Genomic DNA, 24,751 nt, shown 5'->3' with positions numbered 1-24,751 from the left:
AATGACTCTCCTGAGTTACGTCGCTCGGGTCGCCAACACAGACCACCGGCGTATCTCAAAGACTATATGTGTTCCCATCTAGGGGAAGGGGTGTTATGTCTTGGGGACCGGTTGGGGTTCCAACCGGTCCGCTCTTTAAGCAGGTTCAACAACCGTTCCTATTGGCTGGCGCCGTTTGACAGCCGGCTATATAAAGCCGGCTGTCAAGCCAAGCTTCAAGCCGTTGTTCACAAGCTAGTCTGCCCATTGGCTGGCGCGACAACCACGGTTCCTTCAATAAACTTGTTAATTGCATGCCCTGGTCTAAGCCTCTCCTTCCTTTCGAAACACAACAGGAGGCATCACATAGATTTACAGGACTGAATGTCACCAATATCCTGATTACCTTTATCTAAATTTGGGAACAATTTGTTTAAAAAGATTTGAGAATGAGCAATAAATACTTTCTTCTAGGTTTCTCTTCTGTCTTCGATACACTTCTTAGAGATAAAAAGAAACTGATGTGCCTAAAAATACATCCCATGTTTTTCATCTTTGCCTGGACTGTGTTCCTATGTTTAAGAGTCCGTTATACATCCCCTTTTTCTTTCAGAGTGACATGTCTGCATTGGCAACATCGGGTCTATTCTTCAAAGATGGCAAAAAACGTATTGATTATATTCTAGTCTACAAAAAATCCAGTCCTCAAATTGAAAAAAGAAGCACCTTTGAAAAGAATTTACGAGCGGAAGGATTAATGTTAGAAAGAGAGGTGGGTAGTGTTTTATATTTGCTCAAAATGGCTGCTACTGTGAGGAAAATCCATTAGATATTTTGCATCTTACTGAAGTGGTTGCAGGATTAACTGGGCCTTACCTTCAAAGAAATAGTAGAAGACCCTGAAGAGTAGAAAAGAGGGAGGATTAGGAACATGGGAAGCTTGAGAGATAATGTAAAAAGTAGGGAGAGGAAGGAGGAAAAAAGCAAATAAATATTTTTTTAAAGGAGAAAAAAGAAAGAAACTAGTACTCTGTCTAAAAAGCTAAAAAAAATCTGTAAATGAGTATGGAGGAGTTTTGTTGATGGAATTTTTTAAGGAGAAACAATTTACTGTTTGATCTGATCATAACAGTATTTGTCTCAAATTGTTCAGTATCAATTAAACTTCTGAGAAAGTGAGTGGCAATTTATAACCTCCTCTCCCATCTAAGGAAAATGACATTTTTGGGCCAGTGGCAGTGAGATTTTAAAGTATTATTTATGCCTTAAATAAACTTGGGCAAAAATGATGTCCCTTCTCACCAAATAAATTCAGCTTCATCATAAATACAACAGATCAATCATAAAGCAGAGAGAATAAAATGTCAGATTGTCAATTGCTCTGCAACAGGGGACTTCAAACTTGGCAGCTTTAAGACTTGTGGACTTCATCAAACAAAATTTTCCCCTGTAGTTACTAATTGGAGTATGACACCTTTGTATCTTTTAATTGTTATCCATTCAACTCTTATTTAAACTTCAATTTATGCCTTTACAATTATAACATTCAATATAATACATAACTTCCAGTCGAATTCTGCTTGGTACATTCTTAAAATACGCACTAAGTTCTTAAAGAGAAAATATATCTATAACAATAATAAATAAAATACTTATTCTATTCCATTTCAGCTCTATCATTAATGTTAGTTATAATCTTTGACATCTTTAACATTCTTTTTCAATAGGATATCATACTTCTAGGAACACTTATAATATTTCCATAATTTTTTCATGTTTCTTTCATATTCCTCTTCACTTAAATTTTTATAACACATTTATAATAATTAAAATTTTCCCTTGCTTTCCCAATTTCATTCTCTCATTCCCTTTTATTTCATTTATTTATCTTCCTCCTGCACATTTTTCTCCGGTCGAGTTCTTCTTTGAGGTAGCCATTTCTGACCACTGCGGCAACTGCCTTCAGGAAAGGGAGTAGTGGCCTGCTGGGGAGGAGAGATGTGGCTCTCATCAACCCTGCTGGCAGTCTCCCCTCTCTTCACCATCTCTACAGGGTGGCTTAGCCCCAGAACCAGCCAGCTCGGGGCGCTCCAGTGGTGAGCACAGATTGAAATTGCACACAGTCGCAGATTTCTGTCTGTCACCGAAGAAGCTCAAACTGGATGAAATTGAAACAGGACAGACAAAAGTATAAATATGATGACTAGAAAGGTATTGAAACTTAGAAAAAGATATATATAATTGAATTTAGAAAGGAATGAGATAATTAAAAGTAAGATTGAGAAAACTAAGGGAAGGGAAAAATTATTGAGAAAATGTTAAAATAGTAATAAGATATGGAATAGAACACAAAGACAAATATGAAATTAAGTTTGTGTCTGTATGGTGAAGTGATAACCTGGGACCATGCTATTCTCAAAAAAAGAAATTTTACTTGTATTATGTTTTGTGAAAACCCAAATTAAATTTATATATATATATATATATATAAAAAAGACTTGTGGACTTCAACTCCCAGAATTCCTCCTCCAGTCATGTTAGCTTAAGAACTTGCTTTGCAGTATGAAATAAAAACAGGGATTTGTGGAGTGGAGAGGCAGATTTGGGGAGTGACTACTGTCCTCTCCTTAGCCTTGTGAGGGTTGCATGAATGAGAAGCCTGGAAACTGAAAGGTCTTCCTTCCCCAGCCTTCAAAAGGTGTGATTTGTGGCAGAACATACCTGTAATATTAAATGATATATGCAGTTTTCTTGAGCATATAAAATTGCTTGGATCTATGCCTTTGAACTAGCCAACACTCCCCTCTTAACACCTTTGTCTGAAGGATTGCTCTGTGATTTATTAAGATTGGTCAAAAAAATAACTTATGACTTTGTGGGATAACATCCATGAAGCTTTTGAACCAGTGTGTTAACTCTGGTTTTTTTTGATAAACTGCAATCCTAGCTAGGTTACAGGTAAGCCAAAATCCCTCTCTTGTTTTGACCAAAGAATAATGCATACAGGTTATTTGTACTCCTGCATGTATTCTTTTGTTCAAGTAGACAGTTTAAATACCATACACTTATGTAACTAAATGTGAACTTTTTAAGAAGAAAATAAAGAGAATGCACCTGAATCTGAAAGATTTGTGCCTGTTACATTGTTTCTTTTTTGCAGCCAGCTGTTACAAACAATGACATTATGTTTGTAAAAATTCATTGTCCTTGGGACACACTCTGCAAATATGCTGAAAGAATGAACATTAGGATGCCTTTCAGGTAACAATAAAATGCTTAATTTTGTCACTTGTTAAATTAAGAATGCATTTTTTCTAACAAGCACATTTATTTCCAGCTATCACGGTGTTTTATTAATAGCAGTATCAATAGCACTTAGACTGCACCTCTCTGAGCAGTTTACAATGTCAGCATATTGCCCCTAACAATCTGGGTCCTCATTTTACTGACCTCAGAAGGATGGAAGGCTGAGTCAGCCTTGAGTTCCATCAGGACTGAACTCCAAGATGTGGGCAGAGTTAGATTGCAATACTGCAATCCAGTATGAGCCAACCACTAGAGCTCATTCACAAACACACTACACTGTGCATGAAGGGATACTATTGCTTCAAGGAACGGTGTGTCGATCCAGTCACTGGGGAAATAGAACTTTGTCTGGGAAGTTTTTAATATAGGGAACAATATTCAAGAATTTATAGCACTCGGTATGGCTAGGAGACACAGAAGATCTTCTGCCCTCTCTATATTTGCATCATGCAAAGCAAAATTAGCATGTTAGGTACATCATTTTCCTTCCTACTGCTTGCAGTCCAGGAAGGAATCAGATCTTCATCTTTGGCATTTTTATTGTAGCTAGCAAAGAAACCAGACATTAGAGTAGAGCAAGCCAAAGCTCTTTGTCTCATAATTGCTCAGCTAACCCCTTGTTGATTCCATAAGCAATAGATAAAGTGAAAGCCAAAGTGAGTCTTTCTAGACATTGTGGTCATTCTCAAACGTGCCTGTCTAACATAATTTGAGTTCATACTTCTATAATGAATTTATACCAACTGAAAGTGAGATTTATGCAGTTTTTTTTACTTGTGTACATTTAGCACACTGAAAGTTGTCTTAAGGCACAAGCTTCTTTAATTTTGAAATATCAAAAGTAGCGCTAATTGGTTCCCTGCTTTAAAGCAAATTAATCCCGATGGAGGATAAGTACATCTGCTGGCTCTTGGGTTTTGATTGCAGCTTCCAGTTATTTACTCCAGAGAAAAGGTCTTGAAGTTAGTTGGGCTCTTCCAGAAATAAATACATTACATCAATCATCACAAAATAAGCCATTGGCTTTAACAGCAAAAAGGCAAATCAATTTCAGGGAATTATTACATTGCTCTTTAGCAATGCTATAAACAATCCACTATTTCTCTCATATTAATTTCATTCAGGAAAAAATAGTAAAAGATGAGCAAGGACAGATTAATAATAGCAGGATCATTTTAGCAAATTTTCCCATTGTCCTTAATAAATAACTTCGCTCAGAGTTATTCCTTCCACAATGAAAGCATAAAAATGACATTTAATGACAAAATCCTTTAGATCGGCAGTCCCCACCCTAGTGGTCCAGGGGAGAGAAAGTAAGTGGGCTGCACAACCAGCAAGGTGGCACAAGAAGTGGGCTGCTGCACGCACACGCAAGTGCTCACCAGCCTGCCGCTCACATAAGCTGAGCTATGCAGGTATACGCACATGCTCTGGCCAGGTACTCACATGGCCTAATTCCAAATAGGCCACAGAGTGGTAGTGGGTCACAGCTTGGAGGTTGGGGACCCCTGCATTAGATTTTAAGATTTAAAAACTGATAGTTCCTTCAGCAGAATCTGCTGCATCCACTACACATTGGTATCCTTCTGCCACTTCTTAAGTCTACAACAAAACAAAGAGAGTCAGAATGGTATAGTATATAAGAAGTTGTATTTAAAATTCCAATCTATCCTTAACCACAAATACTCACTGATGAGTTGGGCCAATTCCAATCTATCCTTAACCACAAATACTCACTGATGAGTTGGGCCTATTTCTGTCTCTTAGCCCAAGTAACTTCATAAGCTTTTTCTTCATAAGTTTTAAAGTCCTGGGTGAAATTATAATATAAATCTAAATAATCCTGCTATGATAGAATTGAATTAGATTTGAGTGTTTCCTGTGCAAATGTTGGGTGCTTATCCATGTAGTTCTGACTCATGGATCTCTCTTCAGGTCTTGTCCAGATCTTAATTTGAGCTTTATGGCAGGCAACTCAACCACCTGTCTGAAGTAGTACAGAAAGGCCACAAGGCCAGAGCAATGTTCTTTCTTCCAGTACATAATATTTAGAAGTGGGGGGATTGGAGAAATGAAGTTACATTTGGACCAAATCTGGATTGAAACCTGAAATTAACAAAATGCTCCCCTTCTCTTTAACACTGCCCAGCTGAGTGGAGAAACTACATGCAAGTTAATCTAATTATCTGTCCTTGATTTAGTGACATTATTTTAAACACAAGACTCCTTTGGGTATTGGTATAAGATTACTCCTGACAGCTGAAGAAAATCTAACAATTTTCTTGTCAGTGCTGTCCTTAATTTTGATCCAAAGTGAATTAACAACCTTGCATGATCAGAAGAAGCCTCTCAAACCTACTGGATATACCTCAACATGTGTTTGAACCTTTTGGGTACTGATCCTGAACCAAATATTTAAAGATTCTCAATGTATTGCAATTTTTCTTTGTGAACAACTCCTTTGAAGAACACTGAAAATCCAAAATATATGATTTTACAGTGTCCTACCCAATAGGCAGAATGTTCAGCTTTGCTCAACTATTAGAATTTGTAGATTGGTCCTGCTTTAATGACCTACTAAATCTTTAGTGGTTTACTTTTTGTTATTATGTCATTAGCATAACAAGTTTGGTAAATTGTCCTGCTTTCCAGGCATATCTTCAATCTAATGTGATATAGCTTTTCACTACTGTGGATTACGCTGCTTACCAATCAGGCAGGGACATACAGTATGTAAGATACATAAACACAGTTTGTACATATATGCACATAAAACTTGTTCCTCTTCAACTCTTCACCTGGAGAAGTTCTCTTTCTAACAATCATAGGGAGTACGCCTGTCAGATTATAATTGAGTAATTATTTAGTTTTACTATGAAAAATCATTTCAATAGTATCATACTATGGCTATGCAGCCAATCTGCTAATGGAGAGTTAGCTGGGAGCCTTAGCACCAGCTATCATATGGAAAGAGGGGCTACTGAATGCCACTTCTAACCAACAACTACTGGGTTGCCTATCCATGACTCACAAATGAAGTCACTGAATCTTTGGGGACAGGGGATGTAGTGGTCATTTTTAAGCATGATTTGTCTTGTAAAAGATCTGCAATTTGAATTCCACATGAATATATCAATTTTCCTAAGTTAATCAATACATATTTAAAAATACAAAAATTAATACCAGGCAAAATTCCAACAGCATGAAGAACCTATGCAGTTATTTTCCATTTATGTATTGTATTTCCAAAATGGTCCTCTTTGCATTTATTACTTCAGATAATATTTAGAATATTTAGGGTACTCACATGTATGGCATTCAGCTTTGTTTGGGTATTTTCCCACATCATTGTAGTTGTGCTTTGAAAGTTGTAGCAATGTTTCGGCAGAATCTCATCTGCCATCATCAGGCTTCTGATGATAGATGGACACAATCAGAAGCCTGATGATGGCAGATGAGATTCTGCCAAAACGTTGCTACAACTTTAAAAGCACAACTACAATGACGTGGGAAAATACCCAACAAAGCTGAATGCTATATATATATATATATATATATATATATATATGTGTGTGTGTGTGTGTGTGTGTGTGTGTGTGTGTGTGTGTGTGTAGGTCTAGGTGTGTTTGGGTCTTCTCCTGTGTAAGATTAAGAGTACCTTGGTGACGTTTCGGCGAGGTCCCATTCGCCATCATCAGGCTGGTGCTTTCAGCTTCGTGCCAGTGCACATGGGAAAAGACCCGAACACACCTAGACCTACATACCTGTACCTGTGAAAATCTATGAAAACAAATACATATACATATACATATACATATACATATACATGTATATATGTTTTCTTAAGTTTTCGCGGGTACTTACATGTGTGGTATTCAGCTTTGTTCGGGTATTATCCCACGTCATTATAGTTGTGCTTTTAAAGTTGTGCTGAAATGTTGCTACAACTTTAAAAGCACAACTATAATGACGTGGGAAAATACCCGAACAAAGCTGAATACCATACATATATAGGTAGGTCTAGGTGTGTTCAGGTCTTTTCCCATGTAAGATTAAGAGTATCTTGGTGACGTTTCGGCGAGATCCCACTTGCCATCCTCAGGCTGGTGCTTTTGGCTTCATGCCAGTCCAAACAGTGTGTGATCAGAGCTGCTGTCTCTCTATAAATACTGGTGGTGGGGGCTGGTGTGCTGGGCTGGTTGGCTGCGCTGCTGCCTCTTGATTGGTTGATGGAGTTGATGTTGGAATAATGGGCTGTGTGGTGGCCTTGTGAGTTTTGTTGTGGAAAGCTGAAACATCGCCAAGATACTCTTAATCTTACACGGGAAAAGACCCGAACACACCTAGACCTACATTTAGATCTAGATACATCTAGATTTTCATGAAAATCTATGATATATATATATATATATATATATATATATATATATATATATAAGTCTAGGTGTGTTGGGTCTTTTCCTGTGTAAGATTAAGAGTACCTTGGTGACATTTCGGTGAGGTCCCACTCGCCATCATCAGGCTGGTGCTTTCAGCTTCGTGCCAGTGGATATGGGAAAAGACCTGAACATACCTAGACCTACATACCTGTACCTGTGAAAATCTACGAAAACAAATATATATACATATACATATACATATACATATACATATACATATACATATACATATACATGTATATATGTTTTCTTAAGTTTTCGCAGGTACTTACATGTATGGTATTCAGCTTTGTTCGGGTATTTTCCCACGTCATTATAGTTGTGCTTTTAAAGTTGTGCTGAAATGTTGCTACAACTTTAAAAGCACAACTATAATGACGTGGGAAAATACCTGAACAAAGCTGAATATCATGCATATATGGTATATATATGTAGGTCTGGGTGTGTTTTGGTCTTTTCCCATGTAAGAATAAGAGTATCATGGCGACGTTTCGGCGAGATCCAACTTGCCATCCTCAGGCTGGTGCTTTTGGCTTTGTGCCAGTCCAAGCAGTGTGTGATCAGAGCTGCTGTCTTTCTATAAATACTGATAGTGGGGGCTAGTGTGCTGGGCTGGTTGGCTGCACTACTGCCTCTTGATTGGTTGATGGAGTTGATGTTTGTATAATGGGCTGTGTGATGGCCTTGTGAGTTTTTTGTGGAAAGCTGAAACGTCACCAAGATACTCTTAATCTTACATGGGAAAAGACCCAAACACACCTAGACCTACATACCTGTACCCGTGAAAATCTACGAATATACATACATACATACATACATACATACATACATACATATGTTTTCTCAAGTTTTCACTGGTACTTACATGTATGGCATTCAGCTTTGTTCGGGTATTTTCCCACAACATTGAAGTTGTGCTTTTAAAGTTGTAGCAACATTTCGGCAGAATCTCATCTGCCATCATCAGGCTTCTGTATTGTGTTCGACATATATATATATATGACTTGTTCAGAGTTTATTGCAGTCATTTAAGAATAATCAATGCTAATGCAAACAGAAGCAGAATAGAAAACCAAATAGTTCCTTTCTCTGCATCCAGGTATCTACTGCCCATGACTTTTGTATACAGAATTAGTTGATATTTTTGTTCATACTATTTTTGTTAAAAGTTCGGTTTAAGTAGCTCAGTTTTTATCCATGCAATTGAGCTTCTACCCATATTCCTTTTGTAATGGTGCATGTTATGAAATTACAAAGCTCTATATCTTGTATGCATGTCCTTCACCTTGATGTAAAATTGTACTCTGACGATTTTTGCTGTTTTTTTCAGGAAAAAGTGTTATTACACTGACTGGAGGAGCAAAACCATGGGCAGGTTGGTGGGTGATGCATAGCTTTTAATTTTACCAGATAGTCATCCCATATATAATAAATCCATCCCAGCAGTTGTAAATTTATCACAAAGGGTTTTGAGAAAGTTGATTGAACAAAGGAGGCAGTAGAACTTAGATGCTTATTTATTTTCAGTTTTAAGCATGTGACTGACCTCACCAGAAATAAAATAACCTGAAGTATCTTCCAAAGCAATGATTATGTTTTATTTGTAAATAACAATGAGGTTCAAATAAGAAAGGTTTGAAGAAAATGGATCTTAAAATCTCAGAACAGCAAGAAGTTTGTAGAAGCTTAAGTTTTGTATAGTGCTTAGTACTATAATACTAAGTCTTCCAAAGAACATTTAGCCCATCACATTATATTTAGGAAGGAGATAGAAATATTGTCTCCATTAAACTCCCTTCCGTGGCTCCAATCCCTGATTCCAACCAATAAGCTTTCATTAAGGCCCCTTCAGGTGAACATGACAAAGACACACTGAGATCATATATACCCGTGATGGCGAACCCATGGCATGCATGCTGGAAGTTGCACACAGAGCCATGTTTCCGGGCACACCAACCATTGCCCATTGCTCTTATGGGTTCTGGCATGTGCTGGCCAGCTGGTCTTCACATGTGCGGGAGCCCGTGAAACTGGAAGAGCAGCTCCCAGTGCACACATGCGCGCCAGCCACCTGGTCTTTCACTTTCTAATACTCATGCACGCGTGAAGAGCAGCTGGCTGGGGTGTGCATGTGAGTTAGAAACTGACCAGCCAGTTGGCCTTCATACGTGCATGCACGTTAAAAGCTGAAAGACCAGGTGGCCGGTGTGCATGCCCGCACCGGGAGCTGCTCTTTTGGTTTTTGGCACTCATACATTTTGACCCTCGGTTCCTTTTCGGCACGCAGTTGCTCCCATTTTGGCACCTGGTGCCAAAAAGGTTAACCACCACTGATATATACTAAACATATAATCTCATCAATTGCATCTTCAATTGCTTCTCCATCCCAATGATGATGATAGCCCCTTTGGGAAGTCAAAAACATTTAAAAGAATACAAAAACACAAAAACAGAAGGCAAACAAACAATAACAGCAAAGAAAACAAACCCAGAGGAGATTAAGAAAAAAAAGAAAGGGGTATCAGCCATCCTCCTAAAGAGCAAGATCAGGGGTTCCTAAACTTGGAGACCTCTGAGTTAGATGAAGAGCCAAACCTTTAGGAACCTTTGAAAAACCAGTAAGGTAGGAAGCCCTTTGAATCTTGAACTGAAGAAATCACAGGGGAACTGCACTCTGGTGTGGAAAGTCTCAATTATTGTTTTAAAATACAGTGTTTAAAAACCTTCTTCAAATATTGGTATTTCCAATATTAACGTAAATGTTTTATGAAGAGTTTTTGCTCCATCCAGCTGTTTTCTTTTGGGGGGAAAAGTATTTCTCATGGAATTTAGATAAGTTCTACTGCACTTCCATCAAAGTTCATTAGGCAGTGTTGGTGGGTTGTTTTTTTCATGCAACAGAATGTGAAACTCTCTTGTTGTAAAGCCAATTTCTCCTGTGATGGAGATATCAAAATTTAATTGGAAGGAGAAACAACAAACATAATCCTTTGAAACAAAATGACAAAATGATCCTAACTCTGTTTCAAAATAATCATCTTGGATATTACATTTTTACCTTGACTTTACCTCTGATATTGATTCAGTATCTAAGTTAAATGAAACTAATGAGAGTAAGGTAATGATTTGACTAGGATTTCTAGGAATATACATATTGTCAATATTTAGGATATTTCATACGTTAATTATTTTAAATATATACTTTGTGTGAAAACTATTGCTTTTCACATGCAGATATTAAATATTTGATGACTGTAGTTTTTGATAGTAAAAAATTTACAACTGCTTACTTCCTCTCCCCAGTCATGCACGTGCTTGCTTTGTATCAGATAGCTGTCCTATATTATATACAATACATGTTTATATTTACTTTCTTTAAATGATGTGAAATAAACCATTTTCTCTCAAGGAATTAAAATCTAGACAGGAATCACATTCAGGCTACATTAACAAACATGACAGCTTATATCCTATGGAATTATTACAATGAAAGTTGAAACTCAAAACAATGGTCTTATAATCTGAATTATAGGTTTGGGTGTTTGTTAACTCTGTTCATTAAACTTTGGGTTCTTCTATTAGGCAAAATTCCCAAAGGGTAATCATAGTCAGCTCAAGATCTTCAATCACAATAATACCATAGCCACCTAGATTGTGATTCCAAGGAAGTTTTAATCACTTTTCTATGAAAAGAAACAAAGAATATTTACTTTTAGTAAATAAAGTAGGTGGGGAAAGAAGCAATACAACCCATAACCCAATACACTGCAGTATGCTACCCTAGCAATAGCAATAGCACTTAAACTTATATATTGCTTCACAGTGCTTTACAGCACTATCTAAGTAGTTTATGGAGTCAGCATATTGCCCCCAACAATCTGGGTTCTCATTTTACTGACCTTGGAAGGATGGAAGGTGGAGTCAACCTTGAGCCAGTCAGGATCAAAGGAATTTAATTCCTGGCAATGTGAGTAGAGTTAGCCTGCAATGTTACATTCTAACCAATATGTTTGGACCAACATGTATTTAACTTCAGTTTTGTCTGGTAAGGCAACACATTTTTTTCATACAGTCATGAAGAACAAGTTTACTAAAACATACGTACTGTATTGAGCATCTATTGATTTTGAAAGTGGATTTATTTTTTACAATATATAATTTACTTACCTATTCAGGTCTGCTTCAATAAATAGAGCTTTTTTTCCCATAAAAGGATGTTGCTTCTTACATTATATTTTAAACTCCATCTGGATTAATAATTTCATTCCAGAAATACAGTATTAAACCGCGCAATCTCCTGTTTACACCCAAATCTTGAGAGGTTCATTTGTGGAACAGAAGTAAAAGAGCTTTCTCTGACAGCTACTCAACACTGATAGTAGCAGTTACTACATATCACAGGAGTTACTCTATTGCTGTTTATTACCTTGTTCTCTATGACTTTGTTAAACTTTGTTTAAGATCATTCAGGTTGATAGCAGTTAGTCTATGGAAATAATGATTCAGCATTATCATAGTGCCAGAGTGAAATTAGCCAGCCAATGCATCTCAAACTCTGATTCGATATCATTCTTTCATATTCTTATCACTTTGTATTGATATGTTCTGACATAGTCCTCATTTATAAAAATTGCACCACAGTTTTTTTTTAAAAAAAAACAAATACAAAGGATTAAAATAGATTAATCTGAATGTTGATACACAATGATATCTATTTGACGCTTGTAACCAAAGTTTATTTGGGCTTAAAATAAAAGAATAATCCATTTGCTGTTTGCATTCATTTCACATTTTGTACCTAAATAAGTTGATTTGTTTATCATTATTAAAAAAAAATGAATTTGTTTTTTAAGGTATTACATGAATATATGCATACTGTATTTTCATGTTATATTTACAATTGTGATTTTGTTTTTAAAACTAGACTATGTAGGAAAATGTCTATTTTTTCATTGAATGGATGACAGTGCAATAATGAAATGAAAAGCTAGATAGTTGTAGAAGTTGCAAGATTCTTTATTATCCTCTTTTTAGCAAAATTTTAAAAAAGGATGTACTAAAATTATTTTTCAAATGCTTCTTGAAAATGCTTCTTGTAAAAGGTTGTGCTTTTAGCTTTATACAGTATCTGCAGTAATGTGTTGGTATGTTTTCTTTTGTTTAGTACACTCTGTCAAAATATATATTGCTTCTTATATTTCAAGCCAAACATATGGTCTTGTAAGAATCTTTAAAAGAGGGCATCAGTTTGACCAATGAATATAAATTGATATACTTCTGGTGATTTTTTTGAAGAAATATTGATATTGTTATCAGCTACCACCCACTTCTCGTTCTTGAAAGCAACTAAACGCTTCTGGGCAAGGAAGGTGAAGGTGTAGGAAGCCGTTATAAACAACTGCAGTGGTTCCCATGGTAAAAATGCAATGATCTTCAATGACATTTTAAACCAGAAAAAAATATAACACCAAGTTCATTGAAGAAACTATTATTTCCTTGTCACTAGAAGAACATTCCTAGCTTCCTTTTTTTAGCAGCTATGACAAAGTCATTGCATTTGTAACTGCAGATTTTAAAGGCCTCTTGCTTTCCATGTATATTATTATAATTATTATCAAAAGTACTAAGAGATCCAGGGATCTACTATCATTGATTCTTCAGTGGAATAACTTTCTCAGGCAAAATTAGTGGCCAGTCTGGGCCTTGTCATGCAAACACATTTCAGTAATGCATCGCATTTCAATAATACACAAGGTTGAGGAGACTGACTGAGCAGTAAGTAATAGCAGATGAGAATCAGGGCTAACAAAGCTTCAGGGATTAGGCTCCATTGTTGAGCATAAGAAGCCAGAACACAGCATCAATACAGAGATCAAGGCCACTTGTAGTCACCTGCTACCTGTTTACTGCCATATCTCCCTGTGCTTGCCTTCTCCAACTTAAAAAAACCTATCACCTGATCCTTGACCTCCCACCTCCAGATCAAAGGGCTCTATCACAGACTATAATAAGATGATAATCTTTCGAAGTAATTGATCTATTTGATGCCCAAGTGCTTCTGCAAAGCATTTGGCACCCAAAACCAAGTCAGCCGTCTATCTTACAAGCTTCCTCTATACACTTGGATATCTTAGTCATGTACTGCTCTCCTAAGGGTTTTTTGGGGGGAGGGAGGTTTTTTTTTTTTTTTCACTTCCTGGACAAATCCTTGCAGTTTTCTTGGCAAGATGTTTTGCCTTCTTCCTAAAGCTGAAAAGGAGGGAAGGAGTGACTGGCTCAAGGTCTCCCATCTGGCTTTCTGCCTAAAGTGGGATGACTAGAACTCACATTTTTCCACAGTTTCTAGCATACTCACCATGGATTTCTTTCACTGGGACATGAATTATTGTATAAAATATTCCATCGGGAAAAGAAGTCAAGCATCCTGTGAGTCCTATGGATATAATATTAAATGTATGGATTCCTAGCAGTTGTTTTAACAGGAGGTTGACTTCAAATAAAATTAAAATCTCTTTCAGAGTCGGACATTAAATGCGTATAATAAATATGATCTTTTTATTATTACTACACATTTATCTTTTCCAATATTCTCTCTCTCTCTCTCTCTCTCTCTCTCCCTCCCTCCCTCCCTCCCTCCCTCCTTTCCTCCCTCTCTCTCCTAAGCATTTATTAAGACTGGCAGAGTTTTAATGCCACAATTCCTTACCCATTTATATGGACAAATGAGCAGTTAAAGCTTAATCTGCCAGATCTATTTAGCTGAATTGCCAAGGAGCATACAAAGAACAGAACATCCCCAAATGTCTGTTAAACATTAGAGGAATTTAGAATTCTTGGAGAGGACTTAAATTATGACATCAGTTTGGGGAAGTATGGACCTACTCTCCTGAATAACTTCCCTCCCCTAAATTAACAGAAAGCAATTTCATTTTCATTCCATTCTTCTGCTACCATTATTGTCCTGTTCTGCCTTTACCTAACCAATATTATTCATAGGATTCCAGATATCTCATGACATTTGACCATGGATTCCCCTTCATGCTATACCTAACCAATATTATTCATAGGATTCCAGATATCTCATGACATTTGACCGTGGATTCCCCTTCATGCTATTAACGATGATTAGCTTTAGTATGAAACAGTAGCAGCAATGCTCTGACACCATAAATAACAATCAGATTCCATCTAAAGATCTTATCTTACATTTAACACTCCTTGATAATTCAAGAAGGAGCTGGAGCAAGGACATTTTAAACTTCCTACTTCTCACTAGCTCTAATTCCAATCCAGACTGGGGTGTTTTATGTGTACAATGAACTAAATCATGAGAAACTGGAGTATGATGACATTCATTGCATATCCTTTCTAGTTTAGTCCTCAGTAGAACATTGTTCAGTCCTTACATATGTCACTTGGGGGAATCTTTCCCTAAACTGGGCTTTAAACAGATATAGGGTCTTCAACTCCCATCACTGGTCATACTGGAATCCATACATCTGGAGGGCACCCAAACTGGAAAAGGCAGTTTTTAGAACATTCCTACTGGCCATTTTCCTTCTTGTCTCCTCCCTCATTAAAACTGTGTTATAAATTATAGTTATTTTTATTTCTTTGCCTTATAGGCTTTCTATATCTATCTCTTGTTTTGCTTTAGATGAAAAATAATGTTAGAGACCATGTGGTTGTTTCTTGATTTGAAGTCTAGCATTGTCCTTCCAGTATCCATTTCAGCACCTCACATATATAACAAAAGGTATAAAGGACATAAAACAATAAACAAAATGTGGTTTCTTTTTCCTAGTTTCCAGAGAAATATGAGGGAACTGAAAAGCTGGTTGCCCAGAAATCCAATGAAACTTGATAAAGAAGCGCTTCCTGATTTGGAAGAAACAGATTGCTACACAGCTCCTTTCAGCCGAGCACGTATTCATCAGTATGTACTGAATTTAAAATATATTCATAGAGACCAGCAATATTGTTTCATTATTATTTTTTCTCAGGGGTTAACATAATAACATTCACCATTATCAATTGCAATGTTCAAACTGAATGGAAAACAGAGTCCAAAAATGCTGGAGTCTATATTCAGCAATAAGTTACAGAAGGATTTTCAGCTGCATTGATCAGAAGCTGGTTCCACTCATCTAAAGTTGACTTTCTTAAATTATACTCATAATGGTTCAAAGACATACAATTCAGTTTAGTCCTTTGAACTCATAATAGTTTTAAGATGTTCCCTGTAATTGCTTCATTACATGGTGGCTTATTTCAAATAACTTATTTCAAACAACTGAACAATGCATATTTTGTTTGATTATTTTTGTCCTTCTATTGTAACATCTTCAAAACAGCTTCAAAATGCATAAATAACACTATTAATATCAACATCTGTTTGAAAATTGATAAAATTTTATTCATTATGATATTTCAGGCTGGTTACTTTAACAGCTGTTTCCAACATTAATTGATATTAATTGTCTCTTCAACAGTTTTACAATAAACAACAAAGACAGCTTCTTCAGCAACTCTACAAGGAGTAGGATGGTACACCACATGTTACAGAGAACGAAGTATGAAGATGGAAAACCAAAAATGGGTACAAGTTGATTTTAATATAACAATGCAGGTGTTGCAATTCTTCTTACCAATTCAATTCTTCCAGTAAAAAATGTTTAGTCAATAATGTAAATCCAAGATATTGGTGATTCAAACAGGGCAATTACCAAATTCAGGACTGTTTCTGTGTGAGAAAGGAAAAATAATACGTACAAGCTATAATACTTCAATGACTTCCCTCAACCCTGATTGACTTTGACTTGTCCATGTTCTTCTACTATTTACTGTTAATGGAGCAGAATACGAAGATTGTGTGTTTGTGTGTGTGTGTGTGTGTGTGTGTGTGCGTGTGTTTTATTATGCTAAAATCTCATGACTCTAAACTGTTTACAAAGATATGCAAAAATAATTAAAGCATCCCCAGTAGTATGATTAAAACAAACTAAATAACAAAACCACAAAATTAACAAACAGCAAGAAGTAAAAGATAGTACAGTAGGTGAGCATCATTAGAATGCTGTATTGAAGTCCTTTGTTTTTGAACAAGCATCTGAAGCCGTCAATTCTCTAGCAATCTGGCCACTTGACCTTCATATGGAGTCTTTACTTTGGAAGTTGAGATTGCCACTATTTTGGAATCCTCCTTCCCCCTGTAACAGCCCAAGTGATGCTCTGTGACAAATCTCCTTTGGCAGAATACAATGGTTAAACTCAATCCATCCTGCCATAGTTGAATAGTCCATACCTTCTTTTATAATCATTCAGGATTTACACACATACCATTCTCTGTTCCTTAAATCTTCTAGTGCCTCAGCAATCTTTCTTGCTGAAAAAAAAATCAGTAGTGATTTGATTCTTTTTGAGCAGTGGATCTCCCTATTTAGCAAAATAGTCATGATTAATCAAAAAAAAAAAAAAAAACCCAACCACATTTGGGAAACTAAGGGAGAGCTTTTTGCCTAATGCCAACATGAGCAAAAAGAGAACTTCATATACCATATTAAGAAGCCAATAAAAATGCTTAGTGAATAATAAAGAATGTTTTTGAGTTAAAGAAGCAAGCACTTCTTTATGATTGAGATCCATATCGCTTCCAAGAAAATATTGCTCTCTAAACCATTTTTCAGTATCCCAAATTGTTTCTCCCCACTGCTTTTGTGGCCAAATAGAAGTTATGAAAACCATTTCCAATAAGGCTCTTTGATTTCCTCTGCAAAATATTGTTTGGTAGTAAAAAGAGTGAGAAAGAGTACTTGGATAAAATAATTTTCTGGTTATAGGTTACAACTTATGGAATTCTTCCTCTAATTTTCCCCTACTTGATGCTTCCATTTTATGAAAAAGCTTTCCTCAAATCAGCACATTCCATTTTGTAAATGGAAAACAATGTTAGTGTTTGGGGACAAACCCCCAAGCAGAGTGTGCAGCAGCAGTCAAGCCAGGCAGCCAAATGAGAGAGGCTGGGCCCAAGAGTATACACACACTGGAGACAAACACTGTTTGTTGTTTTAATAGTTGTTTAATCCATTCAGAGTTTAAGCATTGTCAATCAGTCCATATGTCATTCACAAATATATCCATCCAGTAACTTAGTCCATTAACTAGTAAGTACTATGTCCTTATCTGCTTGTAAATCTTCTCCTCCCGATACCTTTCTCTCGAAGACAACGCTGAGTATACACAGGATATCAGCTCACCAAGGAAATAGTCCTTTTGTTCAGCAGAAACGGTATCCAGCACAGTAGCCAACAAAACAGTATCAAGCAGACGTCTCAAACAGGAGTAAGCAGCAGGCAGGCAGAGAGCAGAGAGACCAGGGAGCAGGACTGTTACGTTTCTCTCACTGCCTTTTATTGCCGCTTGCAACCGCACCCTTAATTAGCTAATGACATTGCAGTTTGGTGCTTAAAGCTACAAACACTTAAACCTAGGTTTATATATTTATTCACCCAAACTTAGTTGGTGTATCCATATACCCAACATTCTCCCCTTTTGGGTGACATAAATATATAATACCCTTACAATCTAAACCCATACTTTTCACAACTCTCTAGGTGCTTAATGGCACCTTGGGCTTTAGTAAAATTATCAGCTATATTGTCCTCCGACATGCAGTACTCCAGCTGTATCATTTTACTCTTTACAGATTGTCTAACGTTTAGGTACCTTAAATCCGTATGCTTGCTCCTAGTTTTTACTGCAATATTTGTGGCCATTTGAATTGCTGCCTGATTATCTTCATGTACAAGTATAGGATAATTTACAGTTATACCCATATCATTCATCATTTGCTTATACATGATTAGTTCAGTACATAATAGCGATAAACAGGAGAATTCTGCCTCCATAGTAGACAAACTTATATGCTGTTGTCTTATTGACTTCCAACCAATTAATGTCTTACCCAGCATTATGGCTGTTCCTGAAGTCGACTTTCTTGTGTCTCTTTCTGATGCAAAACTAGCATCTGCATAAGCACTCAGTATTAGATCACCTTTTGGTTCTAGATACAGTGCATGGTGTAAGGTTCCTTTAAGATATCTTAAAATTCTCTTTAAAGCATTCCAATGACACTGAAGTGGATCATTATTATGTCGTGCCAGTTGATTAATACTATAAGCTATATCTGGCCTTGACCAATTGCTAATGTATGATAAGCTACCAATCAAAGATTGATATAATACCTTATCAAACTTGGGACTTTGAGCATCCATTTTGCAAATATCCTGACTCATTGGAGTCTTTGCAGGCTTACAAAGTTCCATCTTATAATCTATTAGCAATTTAGATATCTTATCTTCCTGAGATATCTTAAAACCTTTCTGTGTTTTCAGTATATTCAAACCTAGATATCTCTTTATCTCCCCTAATTGCTTGATTTTTATTTTCTTATCTAATGATGCTATTATTTTATTGGCTTCATCATTAGTCTCAGTAATCAAAGCAATATCATCAGTGAACAATAATAATAATGATATTTTCCCATTTGTCTCCCTTTTAAATAGACATGGATTGGCTAAACCAGCTTTAAACCCTATATTGTTTAGTTCCTTTACAATATACTGGTTCCATTCATAGCCCGATTGTTTAAGACCATAGAGGCTCTTCTTTAACAACCAACAATCATTATTATTTTCACCTTTAAATCCAATAGGCTTTTTCATATATACAGTATGTCTTAGTGGGGCGTGCAAGTAAGCAGTTTCCACATCTAGATGGTTAACTATGTATTTCTTGCTTGCTGCCCACACTAAAGCTGCCCTTAATGTTGCTGCTTTAAGACTAGGTGCAAATACCTCATCATAGTCATTGGCACTTTGTCTAAAACCTTGGGCTACTAATCTTGCCTTATGGATTATGTTTCCATCCTTATCAGTTTTTATCTTAAAAATCCATTTGCAGCCAATGGGTTTTATATTAACAGGTAATCTCACATTTTCATAAACTTTCATATCCTTCAAAGATTTCAATTCCTTATTCATTGCTGCATACCAACTTTCCTTATCTTTAGAAGGATACATTTTTATTTCATCCACAGTATATGGGACCTTATTAACCTGGAACACTGTGTTAGCCTGGTATCTATCAGGCGGTCTAGATATTCGTGTAGTTCTTCGGGGAATTACAGGGCTTGTATGAGGACTTTTTTGAGTTACTACCTTTTCATGTTCCTCAGCTTGCTCAGCTATTGGTACTATTTCTTCCTTTATGGGCTCTATCTCTTCCTGTACTTCTCTCTTTACTTTATTCTTAAAGTTACAGGGATAATTAATGGGATTTCTATAGGATTCAATAATTACTTCTTTATTGTTATCCTGTTCTAACTTATCCCATCCTACGTGCTCTAGAAATTGGGCATTGGCACTGCATAACACCTTAGATGTGCCTTTCTCCCAAAATCTATATGCCCTATGGTTTGCTTGGTAACCAACGAAGAATAATTGTTTAGCTCTGTGTTGCCCTTTACGCCTGAGTTGTGTAGGGATATGCACCCATGCTGGTGCACCAAATGTGTGCAGGTAACTCAGATCAGGCTTCCTGCCATGCCACATGGTGAATGGTATTTCACCAGTAGTTGTGTTAACAACGTTGTTCAATATGTTATTAGCACACATTGTGGCCTCCCCCCACAAAGAATCAGGTAATCCAGAATCAGTTAACATTGTTCTAACCATTGCCTGTAGTGTTTGGCCTCTTCTCTCTATAAATGCGTTGTGTTGTGGTCTGTATGGTGCAGATTTCTTGTGCTCTATTCCAGCTACCTTTAATCTATTCTGGAATTTGCTGTTAACAAATTCCGTACCATTATCTGTCACCAGGGTTATCAGTTGCCGTTTAGTCTTTCTTTCTGCAAACTTTAACCAGTTGAAGAAATGTTGATATGTTTCAGTTTTGCTTTTCATTAGGTAGCAAAACCCATATCTAGAATAATGGTCCATAATGCTCAGTATATATCGAGCACCCCCCATACTGGGTTTCTTTGGACCTATAATGTCTGCAAATACTACTTCTAAAGGTTCTTTAGTTTTGAAACCATTTAGCCTATTTGCAGGCAATATTTTACTCTTATCTTCACAGCAGACATTACAACGCAAATATTTATCACAAGGTTTTAACCTTATTCCATCAGATAACTCTACTGTACGTTTTAGCATTTTAAAATTTACATGCCCCAAACGCCTATGCAATAAATGGATACATTCATTATGAGGCTTTATATTGTTAAATACAGTCTGTGCCTCCCCTTTCTTACTATCATGTAATACATACAACGTTCCATTTAAAGCTGCAGTTACCCTTTTGTTATCTTTCTCAATTATGCAATTATTATCCTTAAATGTAATTACATAACCTAGTTTGTCTAATACTCTTACAGAAAGTAAGTTCATCTTTAACTGTGGTACATACAACATTTTTATATTCTGGTTTAAGCATGGACAGAATGCAATACCTTTACCCTTGGCCTTGAGGTTCCAACCGTTAGCAAGTGATATATGTTGAGAGCTTGTAGACAGTTTTATAAATTTTGTCTTATCTCTCGTGATGCAGTGGGATGCACCACTGTCCACCACCCATAAATCATTCTTCACATCACAGTTGCTAAACATGGCTAGTTCAAAGGATTTCTTTGGCCTTTTTACATTCTGGCTTTTTTCTTTTCTACAGAATCTTGCCAAATGTCCTCTGCCTCCACAATTAAAACACTTTTTAATTGTGTATGCCGTCGAAGATAAATTCTCTTCCTCCGGGTGCTTTATTTTACTTAGTTGGTTTCTTTCAAGCTTTGAAGATAATTTCTCTTCTTCTCTCAGCTGGTCACGTTCAGACCTTCTTCTGGCTTCTTCTAATAGCCTGCCGGTAATCTCGGTTAATGATAAACTGTCTTTTGGCAATACCTCTAAAGCCGTCACATAATCATCATAGGTTCGATCCAATGAAGACAGTATGATGTATACTTGTTGCAACTCATTAAATATAAGCTCTTTTTCTTGTAATTCTTGAAAAATGCTCTTCATACAGTTTAAATGAGTTAACATGTCTCCATTCTTCTCAAGATGTGTTCTAAACAGCTTCCGTGTAAGATATATATGAGCTCCTACACTGTCCCGAACATATATCTTCCTGAGGTTCTCCCAGCAGTTTGCAGCATTTTCCTCTCCACGGATATGGATAAGTTGCTGGTCTGAGAGAGTCAGTCCTATGATGCATAAAGCCTGCTCATTCTTTCGTTTATAGTCTTGTATCAGTTTATCATCCTCTTCATCATTAGGATCTAAGTTAGATACATCTGGTGGGTTTGTAATTATGTCCCACAAACCTTCTCTTCGTAGAAGTAAACTACATTTCATTGACCATGAAACATAGTTTGTTCCATCTAGTCTGGATATCATGGACAGATTTGGCAAATTTACTTGTGCCATTGCTCTTCAGATATATAACTATTTAACAAACTAATGGAAAACAGTTTGTTTTTACAGTAATGTGCAACTCACACCAAACTCTCACTGCTATATCCTGGTTAGTTAGACTGTGCGCACTGGGCCCATAACCAATGTTAGTGTTTGGGGACAAACCCCCAAGCAGAGTGTGCAGCAGCAGTCAAGCCAGGCAGCCAAATGAGAGAGGCTGGGCCCAAGAGTATACACACACTGGAGACAAACACTGTTGTTTTAAATAGTTGTTTAATCCATTCAGAGTTTAAGCATTGTCAATCAGTCCATATGTCATTCACAAATATATCCATCCAGTAACTTAGTCCATTAACTAGTAAGTACTATGTCCTTATCTGCTTGTAAATCTTCTCCTCCCGATACCTTTCTCTCGAAGACAACGCTGAGTATACACAGGATATCAGCTCACCAAGGAAATAGTCCTTTTGTTCAGCAGAAACGGTATCCAGCACAGTAGCCAACAAAACAGTATCAAGCAGACGTCTCAAACAGGAGTAAGCAGCAGGCAGGCAGAGAGCAGAGAGACCAGGGAGCAGGACTGTTACGCTTCTCTCACTGCCTTTTATTGCCGCTTGCAACCGCACCCTTAATTAGCTAATGACATTGCAGTTTGGTGCTTAAAGCTACAAACACTTAAACCTAGGTTTATATATTTATTCACCCAAACTTAGTTGGTGTGTCCAAGTTTCAGACTGAGGTAGTTTCTTATCACTTTATTTAATACTGAGAAAATTCCAAATAGATCCAAGATGATCTACTTTCTTTTTTGATGATAGAGCTCTGTAAGTAGATACACTGCACTGTAGCTTCTACTTCAAGTAGATATAAGAAAAGTTAACATTAAGGCAGCTTGTTGTGTTATGCATTCCTAACAGTGTTCCTTTTTAATCCTTAACTTATATTACTTTGTAAGACAGAATTCACCAAACCTTAGAATGTGAGTGGTATTTAAGCTTGGGGAGACAGATTAAGTTTATTCCACCGATGTTTCAAGTCATGTTAAAACACATGTACACAACAACTGTTAACTGTTTTCCTTTGAATCTGGCCATCTGCCAGTATGATCGGAGATAAACCAGTGGTGGAATTCAAAAATTTGTATTACCGGTTCTGTGGGAGTGGCTTATTTGTTGGACATGGCTTGGTGGTCATGTGACTGGATGGGTGTGGCTTGGTGGTCATGTGACTGGGTGGGTGTGCTTGGTGGGCATGTGACTGGGTGGGCATGTCCAACTCAATGTCACTCATATCAAGGGGTGCCTCACCTGGCCCCTCTCCTCCCAGCGATTCCTTATCACCCAGCCTCAACTTATCTATAGTTCTTTAAAAATCTTGTTCATCTTTTTTGACTTTATTATCTGCATACTGTAGATGTACTTTCATGAACCATTGAAAAGAGGAAATGGCTCACATGCTTTACCCAAGAGTGTGATAGGCAACAGGCTTTTAAGGGGCTGGCACAAAGAAAGGGGGACAATGTATTTTCCAAAGAAGCAGAATGCAAACAAGAAGCAATGGATGGAAATTGAACAGAGAGAAGTAACCAAAAACTAAGGAGAAGCTTCCTGACCAGTGTAACTGCCTGTCTCCAGAAGTTCTGGGTGCTCAATCACTGGAAGTTTTTGAGAAAAGACTGGACAGCCATTTCTCTGAAATGGTATAGGGCTCACCCCAAGATCCCTTCTAAATATTATTCTGACACCTTTCCCAGGATTTCTACTCAGAGTTTGGCATCCTCAGTGTAAAATATTAACACATGATAAATAATGGAACAATTAAAAGTAATAGCACAGAATTTTATCTCTCTCTCTCTCTTCCTATATTTTTTCTTTCTTTCTCTCCCTTCCCCCACCCCTCTCTCTCTCATACACACACACACACACACACACACAGAGAGAGAGAGAGAGAGAGAGAGCACACTTAACAGACAAGCATTTTGGAAGCAGCTCCTTTAAATTTCTCCAAGGCTGGAGTGGATTCCCCCACCCACTCTGTCAGACCACACTCTTTCTCACCCCAGACACTTTAACTCACACAGGGAAAGCGATACTTGCAGCCTCCATGGGGAATCCTTGGAGACGTTTTTAAAGGACCTGCTGCTTCCAAAATGCATTTCTTTTACGTTGCAAAAGTGCTCCAAGGCTCGATTCACCTCCACCCCTTCTGTCAGACTGCACTCTTTCTCACTCCAGACATTTTAACTCATACGGGGGAAGTGATACTTGCAGCGTCCATGCCTTTCTTCCTTTCCCTTGGGGAGAAAGAGGACGTGGGGAACAGAAAGCTAGGAGAACGATTACAAGTGAGCGACCGGGTGACTGGGTTGGGGGTGTGGCCAGCCAGGGGTCACCACCGGTTTGGCAATCCACGCCAAATAACTACTCCTGGTTTGCCTGAGTAGGTGTGAACCAGTTGAATACCACCTCTGAGATAAACCCATAAATGTGGATCAGTGCTATACTTGAAAGGCTAATCCCAGTCAGAATAATGAGCAGAAGGTTGGTTTTTATATGGGAC

At 37.2% G+C, this 24,751-nt stretch overlaps 1 protein-coding gene across 4 annotated transcripts in view; it reads left to right on the top strand.

Moving 5' to 3' along the window:
- Positions 1-24,751, top strand: part of ANO3 (anoctamin 3) — a 225,796-nt gene that overhangs the window by 145,697 nt on the left and 55,348 nt on the right. For 3 of the 4 annotated variants that reach the window (XM_087921237.1, XM_087921239.1, XM_087921240.1), the window contains 5 exons: positions 593-751; positions 3,140-3,240; positions 9,055-9,099; positions 15,529-15,660; positions 16,217-16,323. In XM_087921237.1, coding sequence (XP_087777363.1) covers positions 593-751; positions 3,140-3,240; positions 9,055-9,099; positions 15,529-15,660; positions 16,217-16,323 — 544 coding nt within the window. The remainder of the gene's footprint in view (positions 1-592; positions 752-3,139; positions 3,241-9,054; positions 9,100-15,528; positions 15,661-16,216; positions 16,324-24,751) is intronic. The other variant, XM_087921238.1, reaches the window with a different exon arrangement.

Source organism: Pseudonaja textilis, chromosome 1 (assembly GCF_049901715.1).
Source record: "Pseudonaja textilis isolate UNSWEBS1 chromosome 1, rPseTex1.2, whole genome shotgun sequence".
NCBI lineage: Eukaryota > Metazoa > Chordata > Lepidosauria > Squamata > Elapidae > Pseudonaja > Pseudonaja textilis.
Note: the sequence above shows the minus strand (reverse complement) of the source record. Positions and strands in the feature narration are given on the sequence as shown.